General features: G+C 37.5%; 1 protein-coding gene across 11 annotated transcripts in view; it reads right to left on the bottom strand.

Moving 5' to 3' along the window:
* Positions 1–23,671, bottom strand: part of scrib (scribble planar cell polarity protein) — a 112,459-nt gene that overhangs the window by 20,729 nt on the left and 68,059 nt on the right. For 3 of the 11 annotated variants that reach the window (XM_084403585.1, XM_084403586.1, XM_084403590.1), the window contains exons 15-28: positions 23,140–23,550; positions 19,290–19,352; positions 15,909–15,998; positions 15,727–15,804; positions 15,299–15,628; positions 13,732–13,812; positions 9,075–9,320; positions 7,979–8,089; positions 7,666–7,842; positions 7,344–7,460; positions 7,042–7,230; positions 6,529–6,648; positions 6,389–6,445; positions 5,538–5,618 (exon numbers count right to left, since the gene is read on the bottom strand). In XM_084403585.1, the coding sequence (XP_084259711.1) occupies positions 5,538–5,618; positions 6,389–6,445; positions 6,529–6,648; positions 7,042–7,230; positions 7,344–7,460; positions 7,666–7,842; positions 7,979–8,089; positions 9,075–9,320; positions 13,732–13,812; positions 15,299–15,628; positions 15,727–15,804; positions 15,909–15,998; positions 19,290–19,352; positions 23,140–23,550 (2,151 nt within the window). Of the gene's footprint in view, positions 1–5,537; positions 5,619–5,871; positions 5,929–6,388; positions 6,446–6,528; positions 6,649–7,041; positions 7,231–7,343; positions 7,461–7,665; positions 7,843–7,978; positions 8,090–9,074; positions 9,321–13,731; positions 13,813–15,298; positions 15,629–15,726; positions 15,805–15,908; positions 15,999–19,289; positions 19,353–22,437; positions 22,480–23,139; positions 23,551–23,671 lie in introns of all 11 variants that reach the window. The other 8 variants (XM_084403584.1, XM_084403594.1, XM_084403587.1 and 5 more) reach the window with 6 other exon arrangements.

Genomic DNA, 23,671 nt, shown 5'->3' with positions numbered 1-23,671 from the left:
CTGCTCTACAAAACAGTCTCTATAAATAGCCGTGACTAAATGGTTCTTCATATACCACGAAAAACGGTGCGGTAGTGTTTCCCTGTCTAAGAGCAGTCCACCCCCTCTCCATGCCTCACTTAACTTTGCTAACAGCTGCTAGTGCTATGTAGGTTATACATTCCCAGAAAATAGACACAGGCTAAAAATTAAAGATAAAGAGGCAAGGAATATATCAAGGAACATCAAAAAACAAAAATTACAAAGCTCAAATTACATCTACTTCATTTTATAACCTTTACTGAACATCACTAAAGGCAATACATCGCTGTAAGTGGGATGTTTGTGTGGAACTAACATAATACAATTACTGACTTAACTCAAACTCAACGTCCAACAACCAATAGATACTGTTATTATTTCAGTAAAAGATAAAACACTCAGGAAAAAAAGAAAGAAGAGAAAGTAGTAAAGAAGGAATGAGTGATAAAGAAATAACAGAAAAGTCAAAGAGTTGTAGAGTAATAGCAGTGGTACACTCACAATACGATGACAGGAGCTGATTCCAAACGGCTCGACTCTAGATAACTTAACTGTCAAGATCTTCCAAGGGTCCCTCATTCTCAATGGCCACACCCACCCATTAAACTATTCAACCAATCAGCTCGCAGCACACATTTTAAAATAACTTGAGCTACTGTCAGCTGTCGGCCGGCACCTCCCCTCACTACCCCTCGAGCACCGGCAAATACAATCTGTATTTTGTCAGAGGTATGGCTGGAATGACCAGCAGCTGGACTGCTTCACCTTTGGCACTACTAGTAAAAGGAGCACTACTAAGCAAATGTAAAGCTTGACCTCATAATGTTTCAGAAGACCAATACACTAAGCATTCAAGCATCTGAGGAAATATGAGCTGACCCATAAGTTTTGTGCTTTGTTACTTTTAATAAGTAACAAAGACTACGCTTTTAAATTCTGCCAATTTTATCACAAAATTCAAACATAAATGTAATTTTGATGCTCTTTAATGTAGTGTGACAGAACGATCTCTGCAGCCGCCTCAGCTCAAGCGGCGTACAAGTGTGCCCATCATCTCTTCCTCTTTACTACTAGTTACAGCATAAAATAAACATGAAACAACAATCGGGTATTTAGAAAGAAACAGTAGAACTTACTGAAATGTTTCATGCCTCATGTTATCTCTCAATCAGTGTTTCGACCGCAAAAAAAGTGTCAATAAAATAGCTTGTAAACAATGATACATAACTTTGTATTTACCTCAGGGAAGCTATTCAATATCCATAAACTCTTTGAAATAATAACTCTATATATGTAATATACACTGTTACATATTTATAATATTTGGTCTGTTAGTGATGTCTTATTGAATGCATGTTTGAATAAATCAGTTACGAAGGAAAAAAAACCTGCGATGACAGCCATCATCATTTATATAAAAACTGCCCCAAAAATGTAAATGTTTCTTATTGTTGATTATTATATCTAAAAATAATTAGCAAGATCATTTAATAGTTTAGACTCTGCTCATTTGAACCTTTAAAGTGCCCCTATTATGAATTTTTGAAAATGACCTTTCATGCAGTGTGCAGCTGTATGTGAATGTAAACAGTCTGCAAAGTTGTAAAGCTGAAAGTGCATCATAAATAAAAACGTATCTCAAAAGAAAGAGTCGACTCTGAACCGCTCAAACGAGTCGTTTGGAGTTCTAATCTATTTTCGCGAAGTTCACACGTCACGACTTACTACGTTCCGCGTGGACAGGACATCTTGCTGTATCTTGTTCGTGTGGATATCATGTCGTCAAGACGCTTGCGTCTCTTGCGATGGAGGTTCAGGTGGAATGACTAGTTCTTCCAATGTTTCATCACCGTTTTTAGTTTACAGTGTACAATCGCTGAGCTGTAAGAAGCCTCCAGATGGAGCTGAAGTTCAGTTATGGCAATGGCCGTTTTTGTTTTCGACATGCGCTGTACATGGTAGACCAATCACAACAGACTGAGCTGTCTGGCCAATCAGAGCAGAGTAGCTCACGGAAAGGAGGGATTTAGAGAGACTGATTCATCCATGGAGTCGTTTGAGAATCATTGAAAAATGTGATGTGCAATGTTTATTATGAGAAAATGAAACGTTTTTTTGACCTTTGATGCATGTAAACCTGTTGTAGGAGACCTCCTAAACAAAATTAGAAGACTTTAAAATAGCATTATAGGGGCACTTTAATGTTATTAGTATTGTACCAACTGACAGTATAGTTTACAGATTTAATTGAGAGACTTTCTTTCCGAACTGATTCTGATATATATCTTTATCCACCTCTTACGCGGAACGTAGTAAGTCGTGACGTGTGAACTTCGCGAAAATAGATTAGAACTCCAAACGACTCGTTTGAGCGGTTCAGAGTCGACTCTTTCTTTTGAGATACGTTTTTATTTATGATGCACTTTGATATTGAATAGCTTCCCTGAGGTAAATACAAAGTTATGTATCATTGTTTACAAGCTATTTTATTGACACTGTTTTTTGTGTTTTGGATTGTAAAATACCCAATGAGAAGGAAGCTGGCTGTGGGACTAAATATGTTAGAAAAAGGACAGATGAAGCAATTTGTAGATTTAGAAATGAATTGAGTGAGCAAGACTGGAAAGAGGTGTATGTCGGGGAAGTAAATGCAGCATATGAAGCTTTTCTAGATAAATATCTTACATTGTATGAAAGGCATTGTCCATATGTGCAATGTAGATATAGGGACAGCTTTAGCAAAAACCCTTGGATTACTAGGGGACTACAGAATGCATGCAAAAAGAAGAATAAACTTTATAGAGATTTTATTAAAATTAGGTCAAAAGAAGCAGAAATGAAGTATAAGCTGTATAAAAATAAGTTAACAACAATAATGAGGCAAGCAAAAAAAGATTATTTTGGGAGCTTATTGGAAAAAAACAAAACTGATATTAAAGGAACATGGAATATTTTGAATAAGTTGATTGGGAAAAGTACATCAGGTCAGGACAGTACACCACACCATTTCATAAATGAGGATAATAAGAAAATTAAAAACTTAAACGAAGTAGTAAATGAATTTAATTCCTTTTTTGTAAATGTGGGACCCAAGCTAGCAGAGAATATTGAAAAACATAACTTAGGGCCACAGGATGGAGGGATAAGGGGGAGTAGAATACTTCAATCAATGTTTCTTGGAGATGTTAGTGAAAATAAAATTCTATCTATAGTAAATGCATTAAAAAACAAGACATCTACAGATACGGATGGGTTAGATATGATCATTGTGAAAAAAACCATTGATTGTATTGTTAAACCTTTAAGTCACATATTTAATCTCTCATTTCAAACAGGGATCTTCCCTAATAGGATGAAGGTAGCAAAGGTGGTCCCACTATACAAAGACGGTGATAAGCATATGTTTACAAATTATAGACCAATTTCGTTATTATCTCAATTTTCTAAAGTCCTTGAAAAAATTTTTGTGCAAAAATTAGATGAATTTATTGAAAAAAAACAGTTGTTAAACGAGAGCCAGTATGGATTCCGTTCAGGTAGATCTACAGCTTCTGCGACCATGAATATAGTTGAGGACATAGTAAATGCAACTGACAACAAGAAACACACAATAGGTGTGTTTATCGACTTAAAGAAAGCATTTGATACAATTGATCATTCAATCTTGTTATCAAAGCTTCAATTATATGGTGTGAGAGGAATAGTATTGGATTGGTTAAGTAGTTATTTGAATAAAAGACAACAGTATGTTCAGTATAATAATAACAAATCCAATAATATGCAAATTCAATGTGGTATACCGCAAGGTTCAGTTTTAGGACCAAAATTATTTATACTTTACATTAATGATATTTGTGATGTATCTAAGTTATTGAATTTTGTTCTATTCGCAGATGACACAAACATTTACCTCTCAGGAAATGATCTAAATGAATTGGTAATTAGTATGGAACAAGAAATGGTTAAAGTAAAGGAATGGTTTGACATTAATAGGTTGTCATTAAATCTAAAGAAAACAAAGTTTATGATTTTTGGTAATAGAAAAAAAGACGAAAGTATTGTACTATCAATAGCAGGAACAAAAATAATGCAAGTTAAGGAAATTAGGTTTTTGGGTGTGCTACTAGATGAAGGGTTGACTTGGAAACCGCATATCTCACACATACAAAAAAAGATATCTAAGAGTATTTTTGTATTAAATAAGGTAAAACATGTGTTAGATTATAAGGCATTGAGAACTTTGTATTGTGCACTGGTGTTGCCTTACATTAGCTACTGTGTGGAGGTGTGGGGAAACACATACCAAAGCAACACAAAGTCACTCTTTCTATTACAAAAGAGAGTCATGCGAATTATATTTAAAACAGATTATAGAGAGCACACAAATGCCTTATTTTTTAACTCTAAACTGTTAAAATTTAAAGAATTGGTTGAATTACGGACACTTATTGTTATGTTTAAAGCAAAAGATAAATTATTGCCCACAAACCTTCAACACTTGTTTATCCTTATAGAAAATGAAGGAAGAAGAAAGGGACATTTTAGGTATCAAATTGCAAGGACAACAGCAAAACAAATGTGTACTTCAGTGGTGGGAGTGAAAGTTTGGAATTCTCTGCAAAATGAACTCAAGCAATGTAAAAATATATTTCAGTTTAAAAAAAGATTTAAAGAGAAATCAATGGATTTGTATGAACATTTATAGGGATTGATGATGATGATGATGATGATGGTCGTGATTATGGTTTGCTTTTGCTTTGGATGAATACTTTAGAAATTGATGATGATGGTTGTGATCATGGTTTGCTATTGCTTTGGAATCTGTGTCAGGTTGCTGTTTTGGTTTCTAGTTTGTTTCATTTGTTATCGTCATGCATTGATGGGGATTTGATATGTTGAGTTTTTTGATATGTTGAGGTTTTTCTTTTTTTATTATTGTTGAGGGGGCAGGAAATATAAGATATTCTTCATCCTGCCTCCTTTTCATCATGGTTTTATAATTTAAATATATGAGGATGATGAAGTAAGTTATGTTGGAAAAATATCCATGAATGAAATAAACATAAACATAAACATAAACATAAACATTCACGACAGAACAGCTACCGAGTTTACTTGATTTTTACTATTACTTTTTGTAAGGATTTAAGTAATAATGTAATTTATTTCAATTTGATCTGATGTTTAAATTTTAAAAGCTGAACATGTCCAAATCATAATTTACCACAAAAGCAAATATCCAAATGAACTGAAATTGGAATCGAATCAAGAGGTTGTGAATTGAAATCGAATAGAAATAACTGAATAAACTCTGTGTCAATACTCAGCCCTAGTCTGCAGCGACAAAGGCTCATTTCATGGACGTGCAGCAGCCAGTGGGTGTACGCACTTTGATAAGGAAGCATTTGTTTGGAAATCCTTACCTGGCATTTATGTCCAAAAGCCTTTCAAATATTTTTTTCTTAGATGCGTTCTAGCCTATTTACTAAAACAAGATGCTACATGTTGGTACTTACTCTGTTAACTTTCTGTAGACTAGTCGTAGGCAGAGCCGCCAGTGTCTTGTAGTCCAGTTTCAATGGCCCAGTGCTCAAATTCTGTAGAGAGAGCATTAGAAAGATTACATTGAAAGATCTTTGTTCACCGAAAGAACATGTTCAACAATCTTCTGAACTTTATTTCGACTTTTCATTAAGCTTTGAGTATGAGGACACTGTATCTAAAGAGCTTCTAATGTTCAGAGGTTCAGACATGACTCATTTGTTCATGTTCAAGGTGACGGCTGGTCCTGTGTTTCACTCCTGGAGCCCTACTGTGGGCTGTTATGACAGGGAGGGCATAAGGCCTCACCTCAGTTTCCTCCTCCAGCAAGCGAGTTGCCTCCTCGCGCTCCAAGCGCATACGCTCCTTTACCAAAAGAGGGAGGGTAATAAGGAGGGAGTGGGGGGTGGGTTGGTGAAATTTACCCAATCACACACGCACACATTTTACCGACACAAATATGGACACACACACACATTCCGATGACATCCATTGCACAGATGGGGATGAGGTTTAGGTGACAGAGTCATGGATGAAAAATAAAATCAGGGAACCATGTAGACACGAGAACATATTTAATGAAGGAGATGAATGGAATTGAGTAGAAACGAGATGTGATGTTTGGAATGAGCAACACCCAAAATCATTCAGAATGGTTTGGGGGAGAAGTGGGGCATAAGATAAGAGAAAGAGAGAAAAAGGACAGATCCAAATATATTAGTTATAGTTATAGGGGAGATTTGGAAGTTGTTGTCATTTTAATAGCAATTGTTATTATGATAATAATCTGTTATGACAAAGGCGATTTGGGGAGGAAATTACTCACCACTTTTTCCATCTCCTCCCGTTCCCACTGGGACGTCTCTCTTACCATTTCTACCTCCTGCAGGAAAGTTCAGACAGAAGAATATTATTTTTCCATCCATGCCACAGTTCTTCCTATTCTGTGTGCCGCAGAGAGCTCACCTTCTGCATGATGTCAATCTCTTCAGGACTCAGGTCTCTGTCTACTGACGAGATGCTCTCCATACTGTTCTTACGAACAATACCGGACGCAAACGGGTTTGCAATAACACCAGGGGATGCCTGAAAAATCAAATCAATTACAAATAAATATGCAAAATATGTAGTAGTTTAATACAGCACGGTGCAAAAGTCTTAGGCACGTTAGTATTTACCAAAAATATGACTTCAAGCCAGTTATTTTTATATCACTTATTATACATTTATATTGTGCATACACAAATCTCACTGGATTATTACAATTAATGCAAACGGAATGTTTGGAAATGTAAACTGATATTTCCTACTGACACACTACAGCAAAAGATATAAATAACTGGCTTAACCATTTTTTGGGGGGTGAAAATACTAACTTGCCTAAGACATTTGCAAAGTACTGTACATATTATCATATAATTATTTGAGCCACAGCTGGACACCATAGCAGATCGCTTCTCCTCCTGTAAAAGTGTTTACCTCTATGCCTGTAGCGTTTCTTGGGTCAAAGCCATCACACACAAGCATAACCAAGGAATCACCGGAGGCACGCAAGACCCTCACTGCTTCCGTGTGGGTCATACCCAGCAGACTGTTGTTGCCCACCTCAAGAATGCGCATGCCCACCCGCAGTCGGTCATCTCGTGCAGCGGCACCACTGGTGCTCACCTATAAGAACAAGTGAGAAACAAATCAAGGATTTAGATGACTGTAGTGAGGAGGAAACCAGACCCGTTTTTTTTTGCAATCAGAATCCTGAAGGGTTTAAGTTTTATGGTTACCTTGGAAATGAAGATGCCCTCATCTGTGGGATCAAAGGGGTTTCCTGCATGACCTTTAGCGCCGCCCCTGATGCTGATTCCTAGCTTTTCTCCAGGCTGCTTGTTAATGACAATCTCCTACAATAACATAAATAAAGAAAAGTTTTAGAGGGCATGTAAGGGTATCCCATTGCAGGCCATTATGCCGTATTTTCAGGAAAATCTAACATTTGTTAAATCTGACTGAGCCAAGAGAACTTCACAGATGTGACTAAGGAACCACCTGATGGCATCTGGCCATACTATAGGTTTTGCTCACATTCCTGTGCAAATGTGATAATACCTCCATGCCGGGAGGCGAGGGATCTCTGCGCACAAGCATGCGGATCTCCTGTTTGTTGGAGAGCAATGCTCTAACAGCTTCCTGGTGAGTGGCATGTCGCAGGTCGATGGCGTTCACCTCCAAGATACGATCACCCACACGAAGTCCACTCTGAGAGGCCAAGCCATTGGGGATGACCTACTCAGACGCAATAAGGTCAGAAATTAATTAATCTGACACAAGCTCCACTGACCACAAATCACAGCATTCATTTTTGACATTAACCTGCATCATACTAGATACTTGTAAATAATAATGAAGAAGTTTATTTTACCTTTGAGATGAACACCCCTGGCTCATTAATTCCAAACGGGTGACTGGCATGGTCGCTACCCCCTACAATGCTCAAACCCAGGGGACCACCCGCTTTGATCAGCATCACTTCCTGTCCAGAGAGGAAAATGCGATGTATTAAGAAGTCAAGTTTTATTTATTGAGTTTAAAAAGTTAGGTTTGCAATAGGTCAGATGGATGATATAATCTTTGGGATTAATTTATAATACTAAATAGGATACTTCTCAAAAGTTTGGGGTTGGTCATTTTAGTTTTTGTTGCTTTTTTAATAAAAAAGCTCTCGTCTCACCAAGGCTGCATTTTTTGACCAAAAATACAGTAAAAACAGCAACATTTTGAAATATTACATTGTTTTGTATTTTAATATATTTTAAAACAAATTATTCCTTTGATTGCAAAGCTGAATTTTCAGCATTATTACTCCAGTCTTTAGTGTCACACGATCCTTCAGAAATCATTCTAATATGTTGATTTGCTGCTCAAGAAACATTTCTTATTATCGTCAATGATGAAATAAGTTGTGCTGCTTAATTTATTCTTATGATACTCTTAATATGTTAATATTTCTGTGGAAACTGTGGTACTTGGTTCAGGAAACACTGATGAATCGAAAGTTTAACATAAAACGTCTGTCACTTTTGATGAAATTTAACGCATCTTTGCTGAATAAAAGTTTTTTTTCTTTTTTTTAAAGAAATTAATAAAGAAAAATCTTACTGACCCCAAACTTTTGAATGGTAGTGTCAATGTTTTAGAGAAAATAACTGAATGTTCAGTTATTTGTGATGGAGACGCACACGTCTTCTGGGCAAGTCTATACACCTACACAACTTCAAAACATCAAGGGAACATCAATAAAATGCAAAAGCAATAGAGTAAATTTCAAAAGGCCAAATCACAATCCTAAAACAATAAATCCAGTATGCAATGTTCATACCGTGCACCATTTTCTCTGTTGAGTGAGGCATTAAAACATCAAAATGAAGCTGTTATGAGATTAAACTACAGCAAGCAGCATTTATCAACTCACACATTCCCTACAGACTCACTGTCACACTTTAAGTTAGAGCTCGCACCTCAATGGGGTATTCATCTTCCATGGGACAGTTGAGATGGTTTCCAAGGTGCTCGTCTCCTCCTTCCTCTTGCTCAGGTGAGTCAGATGGCTCTGGAGGAGGGGGTGAATGAGGTCGAGTTCGAGGGGAGGCGCCCCCTGCACTGGCCTGGTCCCGATCGACCAGGAGGGTGATGGTGGGGGAGGTGCCAGTAAGCAGCGCTACTGCCTGGTCATGTCTGGCCTCTGTCATGTCTACACCATTGATCTGAAGTGACAGCCAAACACCAGAGGGTCATAGAGGGCCAATATGCCCAGAATGGGCAGATGAAAGCCCTTCATGCTGAGCTGTGATGTCTTACTGGCTCTTTAAATGCTGTATGTATGGTTTTAGAGGAACATTAAAGATTCCAGGTGTTAAACGGGGGAAACATTTTCCTGTACAGGACTGATCTGGATCAGGCGAAAGCCAATGCTGAGTCCTCTCATGCATTCATAGGCTTAAAGGAAAAGTGATTTCCACTTTGGTTTTAAAAACCTGGGTTCTCAGTGAAAAATCATGCAAACCAAACTGATACACATCTGGCCAGGGAAGTGAAAAGAGAAGGGAATGTGCAATAGGAGAAAGAGGAGGTGCTGGAGATGCTTTAGGTAGCAAGATCATGTAGTGTGTTAGAGCAAGTACAAAAAGAGCAGCCTTTGAAAACAGTCTCTACTACACTTTACTACAGCTTGTCACATTTAGATGCATTGCAGATATATCTCATATGCTTTGATTAGAGGACCTTTTACTCATAAAAAGTGGGTTTAGTCCAAGATGAGTTACAATTACAATTTATATTAAGTGTGATAACACTATGCACTATAAAACTTTCATTACATTTGGAAAAAAGCAGTAATTAATCCGTTTAAAAGTCATGTACACACTTAAGTCTGACTGAAATATACCAGGCTGGTTTTGAGGAAGCCAGACGAACAGATCTGGAAAACGTGATTGTAGCTTGGCTTTCTCCAGCACCTTAAAATGTTTATCATACTACAATTTGCCTCAGGATTGTGCACTTGCTCCATAATTTAAGATAGAGGTGACGCGCAACCTGTATTTAATCGTTCAAATATTCGATTACGTATTATGTCATCTATACCTGGACAGACAGGAGACTGTAGCCTGACTACATAAAAACCTGCTTTTAACTAATAACTATGCATGTACAAGTACTAACTGATTCATCACATTAGCTATTGACTCCTTTTTATTCAATTCTTTAAATCCTGCCCTTTAATTACAATCTGGGTCTTATCTTGACACATGATATGTTGTGTTGGAACTGCAGATTAAAGCTGCTGTGTTCATTATATTCACATAAACTGCATTGTCAACTGCAAGGCCAAGGCATGTCGCTAAATCTGTCTTGTTTCATGTGAGGAAGGACTATTTTTGATTTCTGGTTACATTGTTTATAAGTAAGAAGTTCCACCATGGTGACAAACAGAGGTCAGCACTGGCCATTCAGTACCGGCGCTTACCACAGGGTGACAGAATGGCAGCTGCTATGGTAACGCATGCAGTTACCATGACAGCAGGCCCAAAGAATAAGTCAAAAACCTCCCATCACCACACCCGACACCAAGCAGGCAAGAAGTGTGTTAGTGAAAACCCATGCAAGGACAGAGGAAGAAGCAGCAAAAATAGCAAAATAAAGAGAGGGCTCAAGGGAGACAAAACAGTTTGGATTATAATTGTCATATTGCTGAGTAGTAATACAAGCAAGGTTACCAGGAGAGAAGTGCACAATCACACAGTGACATCATTTCATGGTGTGGAGCAGAACGGTTATGGTGTACAGCACAGTAAAACAGCTCAGAAAACGGAGCATAAAAGTATCATAAAAGGTAATCCATATAACTTGTGTGCTTTATTCCGAAACCATACAATCAGGGTTTGAAACGAACACCCGCCAACCCTCCAAATGCAAAAATCAACTTGCGTGTAACGCTGTCAAATCACTAGCCAATTTGGCGTGTTACTTATTATGTTTACTCACTTTGTTGGGGAAGTTCGTATAAGCCAAATCTGTGCAGATTTAGCGCAAATACTGAACTCGTGAGTCATCATGATATATTAAATACAGCGTATTGCGCAGAATCTGCTCATATCTGGCTTACTTGAACACACACGTCAGTACACAACAAATAACGGCACGCTTGTTAATTTACATTGAAGCAAAAACGAAGATTAAAAAACATTTGGTTAACAGAAAAGCCATTGTTATTTTCAAAAAAAAAAAAAAAGAAAAAAAAAAAAAAGTTCTTTGTACTGTATTGATCTGTTCACCTAAAATACATTTTTGGTGATGAGGATGAAAGAGGAAGGGAGGAGATGGCTGGATGACAGGATTTTGTTTGAATAAGAAATTAATGTATGAAATCCAAATTTTATATTATCTATAAATTATAATATTTATTTTATATATATATATATATATATATACACTCACCTAAAGGATTATTAGGAACACCATACTAATACTGTGTTTGACCCCCTTTCGCCTTCAGAACTGCCTTAATTCTACGTGGCATTGATTCAACAAGGTGCTGAAAGCATTCTTTAGAAATGTTGGCCCATATTGATAGGATAGCATCTTGCAGTTGATGGAGATTTGTGGGATGCACATCCAGGGCACGAAGCTCCCGTTCCACCACATCCCAAAGATGCTCTATTGGGTTGAGATCTGGTGACTGTGGGGGCCATTTTAGTACAGTGAACTCATTGTCATGTTCAAGAAACCAATTTGAAATGATTCGAGCTTTGTGACATGGTGCATTATCCTGCTGGAAGTAGCCATCAGAGGATGGGTACATGGTGGTCATAAAGGGATGGACATGGTCAGAAACAATGCTCAGGTAGGCCGTGGCATTTAAACGATGCCCAATTGGCACTAAGGGGCCTAAAGTGTGCCAAGAAAACATCCCCCACACCATTACACCACCACCACCAGCCTGCACAGTGGTAACAAGGCATGATGGATCCATGTTCTCCTTCTGTTTACACCAAATTCTGACTCTACCATCTGAATGTCTCAACAGAAATCGAGACTCATCAGACCAGGCAACATTTTTCCAGTCTTCAACTGTCCAATTTTGGTGAGCTCGTGCAAATTGTAGCCTCTTTTTCCTATTTGTAGTGGAGATGAGTGGTACCCGGTGGGGTCTTCTGCTGTTGTAGCCCATCCGCCTCAAGGTTGTGCGTGTTGTGGCTTCACAAATGCTTTGCTGCATACCTCGGTTGTAACAAGTGGTTATTTCAGTCAAAGTTGCTCTTCTATCAGCTTGAATCAGTCGGCCCATTCTCCTCTGACCTCTAGCATCAACAAGGCATTTTCGCCCACAGGACTGCCGCATACTGGATGTTTTTCCCTTTTCACACCATTCTTTGTAAACCCTAGAAATGGTTGTGCGTGAAAATCCCAGTAACTGAGCAGATTGTGAAATACTCAGACCGGCCCGTCTGGCACCAACAACCATGCCATGCTCAAAATTGCTTAAATCACCTTTCTTTCCCATTCTGACATTCAGTTTGGAGTTCAGGAGATTGTCTTGACCAGGACCACACCCCTAAATGCATTGAAGCAACTGCCATGTGATTGGTTGATTAGATAATTGCATTAATGAGAAATTGAACAGGTGTTCCTAATAATCCTTTAGGTGAGTGTATATATATATATATATATAAATAATATTTTTTTACTTTTTGGCTAGTGGAAATTCTGAATGGCTGGTAACTTAATTTAGTAGCCAAATTGGCCGGCGAGTGAAAAAGTTCATTTCAAACCCTGCATACAATAGCTTTGTGTGCACAACAGATCCAAATCAAGTCATATTCAGAAGATCTAAACCCATGATTTTTGAGGTGACTTCTTCCTGTGCCACATTTTAATATACACGAACATAAATGAGATTTGATATCAGCATAAATGAGTCTTTTTCTTGCACAAAGCTATCACATTGCTTTAGAGGACTTAAAATAAAACACATGACTTGTATGGATCACTTTCATGGTGCTGTTTGTCATTTTTGGAGCTCGGCAGACCCTGGTAAGGATTCACTTTTTGCAACAGCCTCAAAATGTTCCAAGGAACAAATGTCTTTAAAAAAAAAAACCAACTGAATGACTTTCTAGCCCCTCCCATTCCGAGGGCGTTTTAACTCCTACGGTGGCCGTATTATTTCAAATCTGCCGGCAGTCGCGAGTAATCTCCCCCTCGCATTCGTCACGGTGCCACTGAGTGTAAAAATGCGAAAGGCCAAGCTTGAATTTCCAGGTATGTCCCTCTTTGGCTAATGTATTTTCAAGATGGAGGCGCAACATGGCTGCCGCCATTCGAGCACCTCGCTCGTAAGTATTCTAAATGGCAGATTCTACGCTTACGAGAATACTTGATTAGTTGGTAGAAGTAATTACACATTAATGAGCACATATCATTTTGAAAGAACAAAGTGTTTTTTGCTAAGAATCAACTTAAAAAATTACACAGTGTAGCTTTAAAGTTTTTGAATGACATGAGGGTGAGAAAATTTACTTATTTCAAGTGAACTACTCTTTTAACTCTAAAATAAAATAAGTTGATTAACTACATTAACTAGAGAGAGAGGTGTGTGCGAGAGATGGATGGACTCACTGATATGACCCTGTCTCCCACGTGCAGGACAGTGTCTCTGTGAGCAGCTCCTCCTTCAGCAATTCGAGAGATGAAGATTCCCTGAGAATAAAGCAGGAGAACACAGTCAAGTCAACTGTAATCTCAACTCCATACGATTTTTTTAAATGTTTTTGAAAGAAGTCTCTTGTGCTCACCAAAGCTGCATTTATTTGAATTTTAAATTCACTTTTTTATTTTACTATATTTTAAAATGTAATTTATCCCTGTGATGGCAAAGCTGAATTTTCAACATCATTACTCCAGTCTTCAGTGTCACATGATCCTTCAGAAATCATTCTAACATGATGATTTGCAGCTCAAGAGACATTTCTTATCATCATCAATGTTGAAAACATTGCTGTTTAACATTTTTGTGAATTTTTTTTCCCTGTATTCTTCGATGAATAGAAAGTTCAAAAGAACAACATTTATTTCAAATAGAAATATTTTGTAACATTAGATTTTTTTTTAACATTTCTTTACAGTCACTTTTGATCAATATAATGCATCCTTGCTAAATATAGTAATTATTTCTTTAAAAAAAAAAGTGATCAAAAATTTTGAACGGTAGTGTATGTAAACATCCAAATTCTCAAAAAGTAATGAAAATAAGCTATAAATGAGCCTTTTTACTGAGACAGAGGGATGAATTTACTGCTTTTTACATTCACAAAGAAATATAAAAGGTCATACTCTAGAAGTGACACAGTGCTAAAATCACTTGCAGTGCTATTTTACAGCACTCCTGTATAGCGGTTAAGAGCTAGTGAGTATGCTGGTGTAACATGCTGCAATACCACATGCCTCTAAAGCAGAGAATATCCTGCTGACCTTGGCTTGAAATTACCTGCCTTTTTTTTAACGGCCCATTATAGTAAAAAAAAAACATCTACGACCTTCAAGGCCACTTCATTCTTCAAAGAAAAATCTGTCAATTGATACGCAGATAGTCTTCAAGCCGCCTTTGTCAGCACTTTCTGAGTGTGTTCTCTAGAAGTGTGATCAGAACACTGCATGCTGAAAACTCAATGTAGCAAACAGACAAGTTGGTGACATCAACTTGTTAGTAAAAGCGAGCGCAAATGTCAAGCAGAGGAACAAAAACAGGACTTACACTAACTCAACCTAGAGTGTGTGCATGTGCTAATGTGTGACGGTCTCCTTCGTGAAAGTGGTGCATAAATGAGGCCGTGTGTCAGAAAGATAGAGGGTGGTTTGATGTGTGTCTGCAGCAGAGATCCAAAAATACTTCATCCCCTGTCATCCTATAATCTATCGGCACTATCGGGTGTCAGTCCCTGTAATTCTAATCATCGCAGCCTCGGTCAGACATCCTAGAGGTGATGAGGAGCACCATACAGAGGCTTATGCAGTCCATACATTTCTGTTAAATATGTTAAACATACGGACAGAGCGAACGACCTGTCCTGTGCTCCGTAAACAAACACCGTGATAAAACAACCTGACACCAAAGCAAAGAACACACCATAAAATATTTACCACAAGGCAAGTCACAAGTGTATCTGGAAGAGCGTCTTGTTTTTACCGTGTCTCCTACTCGGTACGGGGTTGAACCTTTCCCTCCAGCAATGCTAAAACCTAAACCTTTATCGTTGCGGATCAGACAAGTGGCTAGTCGCTGTGAAGGTCCAGTGCTAACAGCAGGTGAGGCAGGGTCCAGGAGGAAAGGCAGCCCACTGGAACGTCTCTCCCGGGGGAAATAATCATCTTCTGGTCGCAACGGTGTGGTGGTGATGGCGTTCTCTGGTTCCACCATGCGTTCTCGTAGAACGGTCATAACCACGGCTGCCCCCGAGTTACGCAAGGCCTCGACAGCTGTGTGATGCTCTGCTCCATGCAGGTCTACTCCGTTCACCTAAGACCCGATGAATACAAAGATGGAGGACTTAAAGCTGCATGAATGACTGGTTTTGTATGGGGCAACTCAAAGGTGAAAATTATAACCATGTTCACCTCAAGAAGTTTGTCTCCCACTTTGACTCCAGCACGAGCTGCAGGGCCCTCTTCTGACACTCTAGAGATGAAAATACCCTGAAAAGGACATGCGCAGTACATTAAAACAAGCTGACAACACTCTCACACACAAAAGCATTTACTAAAATGTATCTTTTACATGAAAGCTCATTGAAATGTACCTCATCGTCACCCTTATAGGGCGTAGATCCTTTCCCCCCTGCTATGCTGATGCCTAACCCACCAGTCTGCCTCAGGATGGACAGGTTCAGCTACAGATGAGGCAGAGATCAGACATTTACAGAAAAGTGCACAACAAAAACCTGCACAATGCATCTCACAAGACACTTGCTATAATATGCACGACTTAACTAACAGAACAAAATAACTAACAAAACCAAAATATGAATCTTTCATGCAGTGCATGCTTGTTTATAGAGGAAATATCTCTAATGTGAAGACTGCATCCATGTTCAGACAGATCGCATATATTGTCCCGACCAGCAGCCGCCTTTCCTTGATATTTTACACGTTGCATTCATTTACATACAATAACAATTGAGCTCAAATTTAAGGATCATTGGACAATCCATTCATATTCGGAACTACTTGACACAATTTGAAAGATAAATCAGAAGCACAAAAACTCTGTTGATAAGAGAAATATCAAACTTTATAAGTTGGATTAGGTGGACTGACTGTCAATTTACTGAGGTAATAAATTTGAAAACAAAGTGTGTTCTAAAATTGGCCGAAAATATCAAATATTTGATATCCTCCGACTGGACGGAATTATAGTCTGAATCTTAAAAACTGGAGTTTGTGCCATTCATACACCATGTGATTTTCTGTGAAATCTGTCAATTCAAATATCGCTTCAAGCATCGACTTGTACAGACTGTGAACTGAGGCAAAAATCTTGGCAAGTGTCATGTATTTCAGCCTTTACTCAAATTGCACAGTTTATACATAGACATCATATGGTCTCTACAAAAATATATATTGATATATTCTATACAGAAAGTTTGTTTACATTCACATCTTTTGTTTAATAAGCCGACAACCAGAAAGTCATGCAAGTCTGCTTAAGCATGACTGTTGTGCAAGTAAAGGAATAAATGATTAGTAAGCAGATAATTTCATTATAAGACTGTTGAAAACAGTTGTGCTGCTTAATATTTTTGTGGAAACCGTGATATATATTTTTTCCAGGATTCTTTGATCAAATTGGAAGTTCAAAAACAGCACAGATTTGAAATAGAAATCTTTGTAACATTATAAATATCTTTTTTGATCAATTGAAAGCCTCCTTGCTGAAAAGTATACATTTCAATATAAAAAAATGAAAATCATGCTGATTCCACACTTTTGAACGGTAGTGTGTATAAAATTAGTAACACTGAACTACAGCAACGATGCTGATCCAAGATCAGTGATGGACATTTGATGGCACAAAATCGGATCAAATTCAACTACTTTAACACTATATTATGTATATGAATGCATAACACTATGCATTTTATCAAATAGTCAAAGGTCTGAAGAATCAAGGAGAGGAGGCCAGTGTTACTTGGACAGGGCACTAATGATCTGTTTGATTAATGCAGACTGTATATAGAACACATGCTCAGGTTTAAACATCACCCGTCTCAACACTTGTATTGAGTCAAGTTTTGTAGATTAATGGCAAAAATGATGGCTCCACATCTAGTTCAAGTCTAATTGTCATTAAACAATGTACTGTCACAGATTCAAAGCCTAAAAAAAGAAGGCTGAAGCAATTCAATTTATAGTTATTTTTTGATAATGTCATCATGATATAGGAACATGACAAACTAATATCAATAGTAAAATTAATGACAATTTAATCAAAAAACAACTTTGTATTGACTGATTAAGTGAGGGCACACGTCACCAAACAGTCACACCGTGACATACCCAACGGTCACAAAATGAATGTGGGGGTGGTGAAATCTTTTGTGTGATGGACTAGATGTGGTTGATTCTACAGCAGCAGCCATGCAAAGTGGGTATAGTGAGTGGGTAGATGGGGAAAAAAACTGAAGAAGACAGAATGATGTCCTTGGTCAATGAAATAAATTTCAAAATAAATTAAATAACTTCAGTGCAAAACCGGCAGTACATCAGGAATTACTTTTTAGGAAATGCAAGTACTATTCAATATCCACATATCTGTGCTAATTCTCAGAGAGAGTATCAATGTCTTTATGTTGAAATTAGTTGCATCAATATCAATGGTAACATATTGTAAAATGGGATATTCATTGTATTTAGGGCTGGGCGATTTAAATTGTGAGATTGTTATGCGCATCTCGTCAGTAAAGCCGGTTCCTTGATTAGTAGTAAATCGCCATCACCTGCTTTCAGATGGAGCGGCATTTACTACAAAGAGCCGTAGTTCACTGACAAGCTGAGCCATATCGCATTAAAATCGCGGACGTATCGCCAGCGATTATTAATGCGATATGGCTCAGGTTGTCAGTGAACTACGGCTCTTTGTAGTAAATGCCGCTCCATCTGAAAGCAGGTGATGGCGATTTACTACTAATCAAGGAACCGGCTTTACTGACGAGATGCGCATAACAATCTCACGATTTAAATCGCCCAGCCCTAATTGTATTCACATCTTTTTATATTGCACTGCGAAAAAGAAAAAAACAATAATGGCTGGTTTATTTTTGGAGAATAACAAACAAAAATCACACTCTGTCCGTTTCATAAGCAACTATAGGATGACTAATTTTAAGGTCTTCTGGAACATCAATTGTACATATATTTTTATGGCAAGTAAAATGTTTTAATTATTTTATTATAGCACTACTTTTGTGGGTCTTGTTCATTTAAATCAGACAAGACAGAGACACTTGTAATAAAATGCTGCAAAAAAAATAAATCAATAAATCAATAAAAGTTTCCACTAGCTCATGTGTGCTACTAGCTCCAAGGTGGCAGAGCCTGACAGAAGGCTAGGCGGTGGAAAAGAGGGAAGAAAAACAGCAGCAGGCAGACAGTAATGGAACCTAGTTTGGAGAAAAACATGGAAAGGAAGCAAATATTTCTTGAAAGTTTGAGGGCAATTATTGAAATAATAAAAAAAAAATATATATATTTTGACGTTTTCGATTACCACAGCAAATGCCTTTGTTTGTTCATAGGCTTACACTGTATTCCATTAATTTTGTTAATTACAAACTAAAGAACATGGTCAAAATATTTTCTGTGGTAAATGACAGAATGTCACAGATGCAGTTAAACAGAGCTTGTGAATGCACTCAACCTAGAACATTCTTTTACTATCTTCAGCTAACAGAAGCACCATGACAATGTTTTCTTCTCCAAAAACTAAGATCCATTACAGTGGTGATAAGTAAGTGTTAGTCAGCGTTTCCCTAGCCATCAGGATTGGATTAATGAAGGAATTGTATGGTGGGTCGTGATCCCCTGAACTGCAGGTGAATGATGAGTGAATGAATGAATAATAGAGAGAGGGAGAGAGCGAGGAAAAGAGCGGGAGTTTGGGCGGAAAGAGAGTAGGTACAGACCTCTTCCTCCTCAATTCGAGCAGGCTCAATCAGCAGATTATTGACTTGATCAAATGACACCCCCTGTTAGGACAGGAACCAGCGAGAGGGCATGCAGATTAGTCAGGCCAAAACAAAAAAAACAAAACAGAAGCTGTATGACTGGGAATTGAAATAAAACAAACAAACATTCACACAGCGTACAGAATGACACACACACCACCAAACACACACACACCTAGGCAGGGCAGCACACACCCACAGAAAGACAGGGCGCTTCCAAACCACCACATATATATATATACACACAACAAGCAACACTAACCTATACACTTAATGAGCTGCAAATCACAGTTAGGAGAAATCATTGTATTATGAATGACAATAGATGAGTCATTAATGATTAGAGAGGTACTGATTGTACAGAATAACAAAACTAGTCCTGTGTCCAGTTCATCATCTGTAAATTCACTATAATTGGCCATACATTTAAAAAAAAAATGTACCCAAAAAAAATAAATAAAAAAAATACAAATGAGGGACTGTAATGCCAATCAACTACATGGTTTTACAATTAAATTTAAGCTTTATTGGACTGGTGCTTTAAAACGACAGCACAGCACGGGTTCTCAGACGATTCAGCTCATGAAATGCACAGCTAATATCTGTCTGCTATGCAAAAGCTTGCTATGCATATCTGTAAAAAAGCATAATATTGCAATTAAGAAAAGACCATTACAGCCATATCACACTTTACAAAGGAAGTCTAAAATGTTTAGCAGAAAATTTAAAAAGACTTGACAGGGAAAACTAAAAGCCCACCGTTACAGGTTGTCAATACCAACCCAAGACAAATCATTAGTGAGTCAGGGCTATGAAACACAGATATAAAGCAATTACCCAGATTCAAACAAATGTCAATATTCACACAAGAGCAGCAAACTACATATTTTTCAAACAGAAAACATGCACACACAAGCCCTGTGCAAACATTCCTCAGCCACCCAGCCATTCAGTCTTGGAGACCACACACACACACACACTTCTCTCTCTCTCCCTCTCTCTGAGTTTTTGAGCCCGGTCAGAATACTTTGAACCAGATATATACAGAACTTGGCTTCAAATATTAATTGCACATATGTAGCTTAATTAAAACACATTTAAGAAGTCAATAGCCAAGTTTAAATCCACTTTTTGTGCTGTTTTGTTATCGACAAAATGAATGTGCGTTAAAAAAAAGATTGCGAAATTTGCTGTCTCCAGCCTGTTTCCATCCAATTGGCCCTTTACCTATAAAACGGTGTATGTAATGACTTCATCCCTTAAAAAAAGCGCATTGTTTAAAAAAAACAACAACAAAAAAACAACCGCATTGTCACATTGGTTGTTGTATTGCTTAAAAAAAAAAAAACATCGGCCCGAGTCGTTTCCATAGATAATTCCATGCATATCGCAAATGATATCGTATCTGTCGCATCCCAAATATCTGTAAAATGCATAGAGTAATTAGACAACTGGAATTCACCAGTTTACTGCTTACTATTTTGATGAATAATAAGTCTATTACTAAATTAGGAAATATTAGGAAATATTAGGAAATCAAAAATCACGGCATAGAGGGACAGCTTGTCTGACAGGACTTTATTTGACGAACCCCATGGGTTTGGACACAGGGCAGCTCATTTGTCCTGTAGCCTATGCAAAATTTTAGGATCCATAAAAAAGATTGCTACAGTGAAATATTTGGTCATACAGAAACAATCTTTAACGTAAGCCTTTAACATGCAGTCAAGACAGTTGCGGTTTGACGTGACCGAGAACGGGTTAGGTTCAGATCATTCAAACCAAAAAAAGTTACTCGTTCTGGTTTCAGAGTTCAGTAACATTTGTAACAAAACTTTACTGTATATTATTAAATTGTATACATAAATTATTTTTATTAACAAGTGTCTTTTTTTTTTGTAATTCGTTATAAAGACTATTTAGACTTGATCATTAAGCAATATTCAGAAACGGGTGCAGTTGTATTATTTTTCTAAATAACTTTTATTAGATTGTAGATTGAAAAGAATGCTTGCTAATAGGCTTATTATTTTTTAAATGGGAGCAACTACTGCCTATTCCAAATGTATACACTGTATTCATATAAAAAGAGCAAAAGCCTCTGAGTGCCATCTGAAATTTTCTTCTATAATGATCATTTTTATCAAGCTCGTATATTTAAGTTCAGTAATTTCACTTAAATGTCAATTAATAGGTAATTTTCATTGCCATTTAAGTACATTTCAGATGGCACTTAGAGGCTTTAGCATCTGAACTCTTCATATATATATATATATATATATATATATATATATATATATATATATATATATTTAATGCACCTTTGAACTACAGAGGTGGTGGCATGGTGCTTTAACAGGAGTAACGGCACGAACGTCGACCCCGTAGAGGCTAATTATGTAATTTGACACCACATTTATTTGCATTAAAGCCCTTTTCACGACAAAAAGTGTTTCCAAATCGGTTTTTCGTGACATTTTAAGTATCAACCTAGAATTTATGTGCTAAAATTAAATGAAAAAAAAAAAGTTGACATTTGCAAAAAATGATCGATAATTGGCATTTCCATCAGCTGTATCAGTAAACATTTTGATGTGCTAAACATTTTTTAGCAAAAAACCTTGGATGGAAACCTGCTAATGAATGATTGCAACACATTCTGTAGCATGTTTGAATGAAATGTATGTATGAAGTAAGTCTCCCGTTGTTTTTCTTTTTTTCAGCAAAACTCTTAACGGCTCAAAACAATCTTTGTAGGTTGAATGATAACTATAATAATAATAATAATAATAATAATAAATATAGGTATAATTTAAAATGATAAGCACATAGAAAGTTTTGGAAGGGTGGGCAAAGGCGGCAGTGTGCACTGATTCCCGCAGGCAGCAAAGACAGCAAATGATGATAAGAAGCAAGAGCAGTGCTCAATAGGGTGGAGTCAAGCTTTGCAGGAGGAGCTAAACAGACAAAGGGTGGGGCAAAACAAGGAGAAGCTTTTTCATTTGAGGTTTTGTCCTTTCAATCAGACCAAGGGCAGAAGTCATCAAAACACATAAAACAAGCATTTAACATTCAGGCAAAACAGTCCAAGATATTCCTGACATACTTTTTGCATGCTGCCAGTGTCCATTCCAATGACATGATGACTCTAATACAGATAAAATGGATGAAATTGCTGCATATGAAAAAAATATATATATTTATACAGTGGGGTCCAAAAGCATGAGACTACTGTTTTAGACTTGAGTGCTGCTGTCATTAGAGCAAAAAGGACACAAACCAAAGACACTGTCTTTGAAATGTTCTGATAATTTGTCATTGTACACTACCATGTAAAAGGTTTGAGGAGTAATAGCTGCTGAAAATTCAGCTTTGCCATCACAGGAATAATTTGGTTTAAAATATTTTACATTGTAACAATGTTTTACAATATTACTGTTTACTGTATTTACAGCATAAAAGACTTCTTTCAAAAACACTACAAAATCTTACTGAACTTAAAGTTTTGAACGGTAGTGTAACTCAAATTTTTCTGCAGATAATACCATTTGAATATACTGTATGAAATTAGAAAAATGTAAAAGGGACACATTTACACTAGTGGTCTCAGGCTTTTAGCACTGTATTTTGTACATCTTGGGCTGAAACAATTCTGCCTCTGCACTGAGATGTGTGAGCATGTGATTTTTAAACACCTCAACTGCATAAATCTTAAGACAATATAAATTGATTTCACCAGCAACCTGTCTATATACTGAGGTAACCAAGCTTTCCCCCACCGACTCCTCTAGAAGTGAGCCCTTCTTACCTTCACTGGCTGCAGGGATGAGTTCATCTGACTCAGCCTGCTGTCTTCTAGCTCAGCGGTTTCTAATCTGTGCTGGAATGGAGTATTGACTATTACTCCTCCCTCGTCCTCTTCATCTTCCTCCTCCACATCATCATCCCTTTCATCCTCAGGGGTGTGAGCAGTAGGTGACAGGCCGTCATGACTGAAGCCTTGCAGCAGGGCGGCGACAGTCTCGGGTTTGGGCAACTTGGTGATCTTGAAGTGCTTTTTGTAGTGTGGTGTGTCTTTACGTATCAGCCGCTGTTTCTCGGCAGGTAAAGGTGGCGTTCGGGAGTCCTCATAGTTCCTTTCAGCATCATCTTCTTCATTCTCATCTTCCTCATCATCACCACCACGAATGATGGGCTCTTCAGCAAAGTGCACAGTAGGCTGCAAATAAATAAAAAAACTGTACTGTGAAAATGGTTTACTAACTTGCCAATGCAGTGAATGGATTATTATTGCTCACCATCAAGGAAAAAAACGAAATCTTTTACAGAAGGAATTAACT

The sequence above is a fragment of the Rutilus rutilus genome (assembly GCF_951802725.1).
Source record: "Rutilus rutilus genome assembly, chromosome: 3".
NCBI lineage: Eukaryota > Metazoa > Chordata > Actinopteri > Cypriniformes > Leuciscidae > Rutilus > Rutilus rutilus.
The sequence above is the reverse complement of the archived record's forward strand: the minus strand, read 5'-3'. Positions and strand labels throughout refer to the sequence as shown.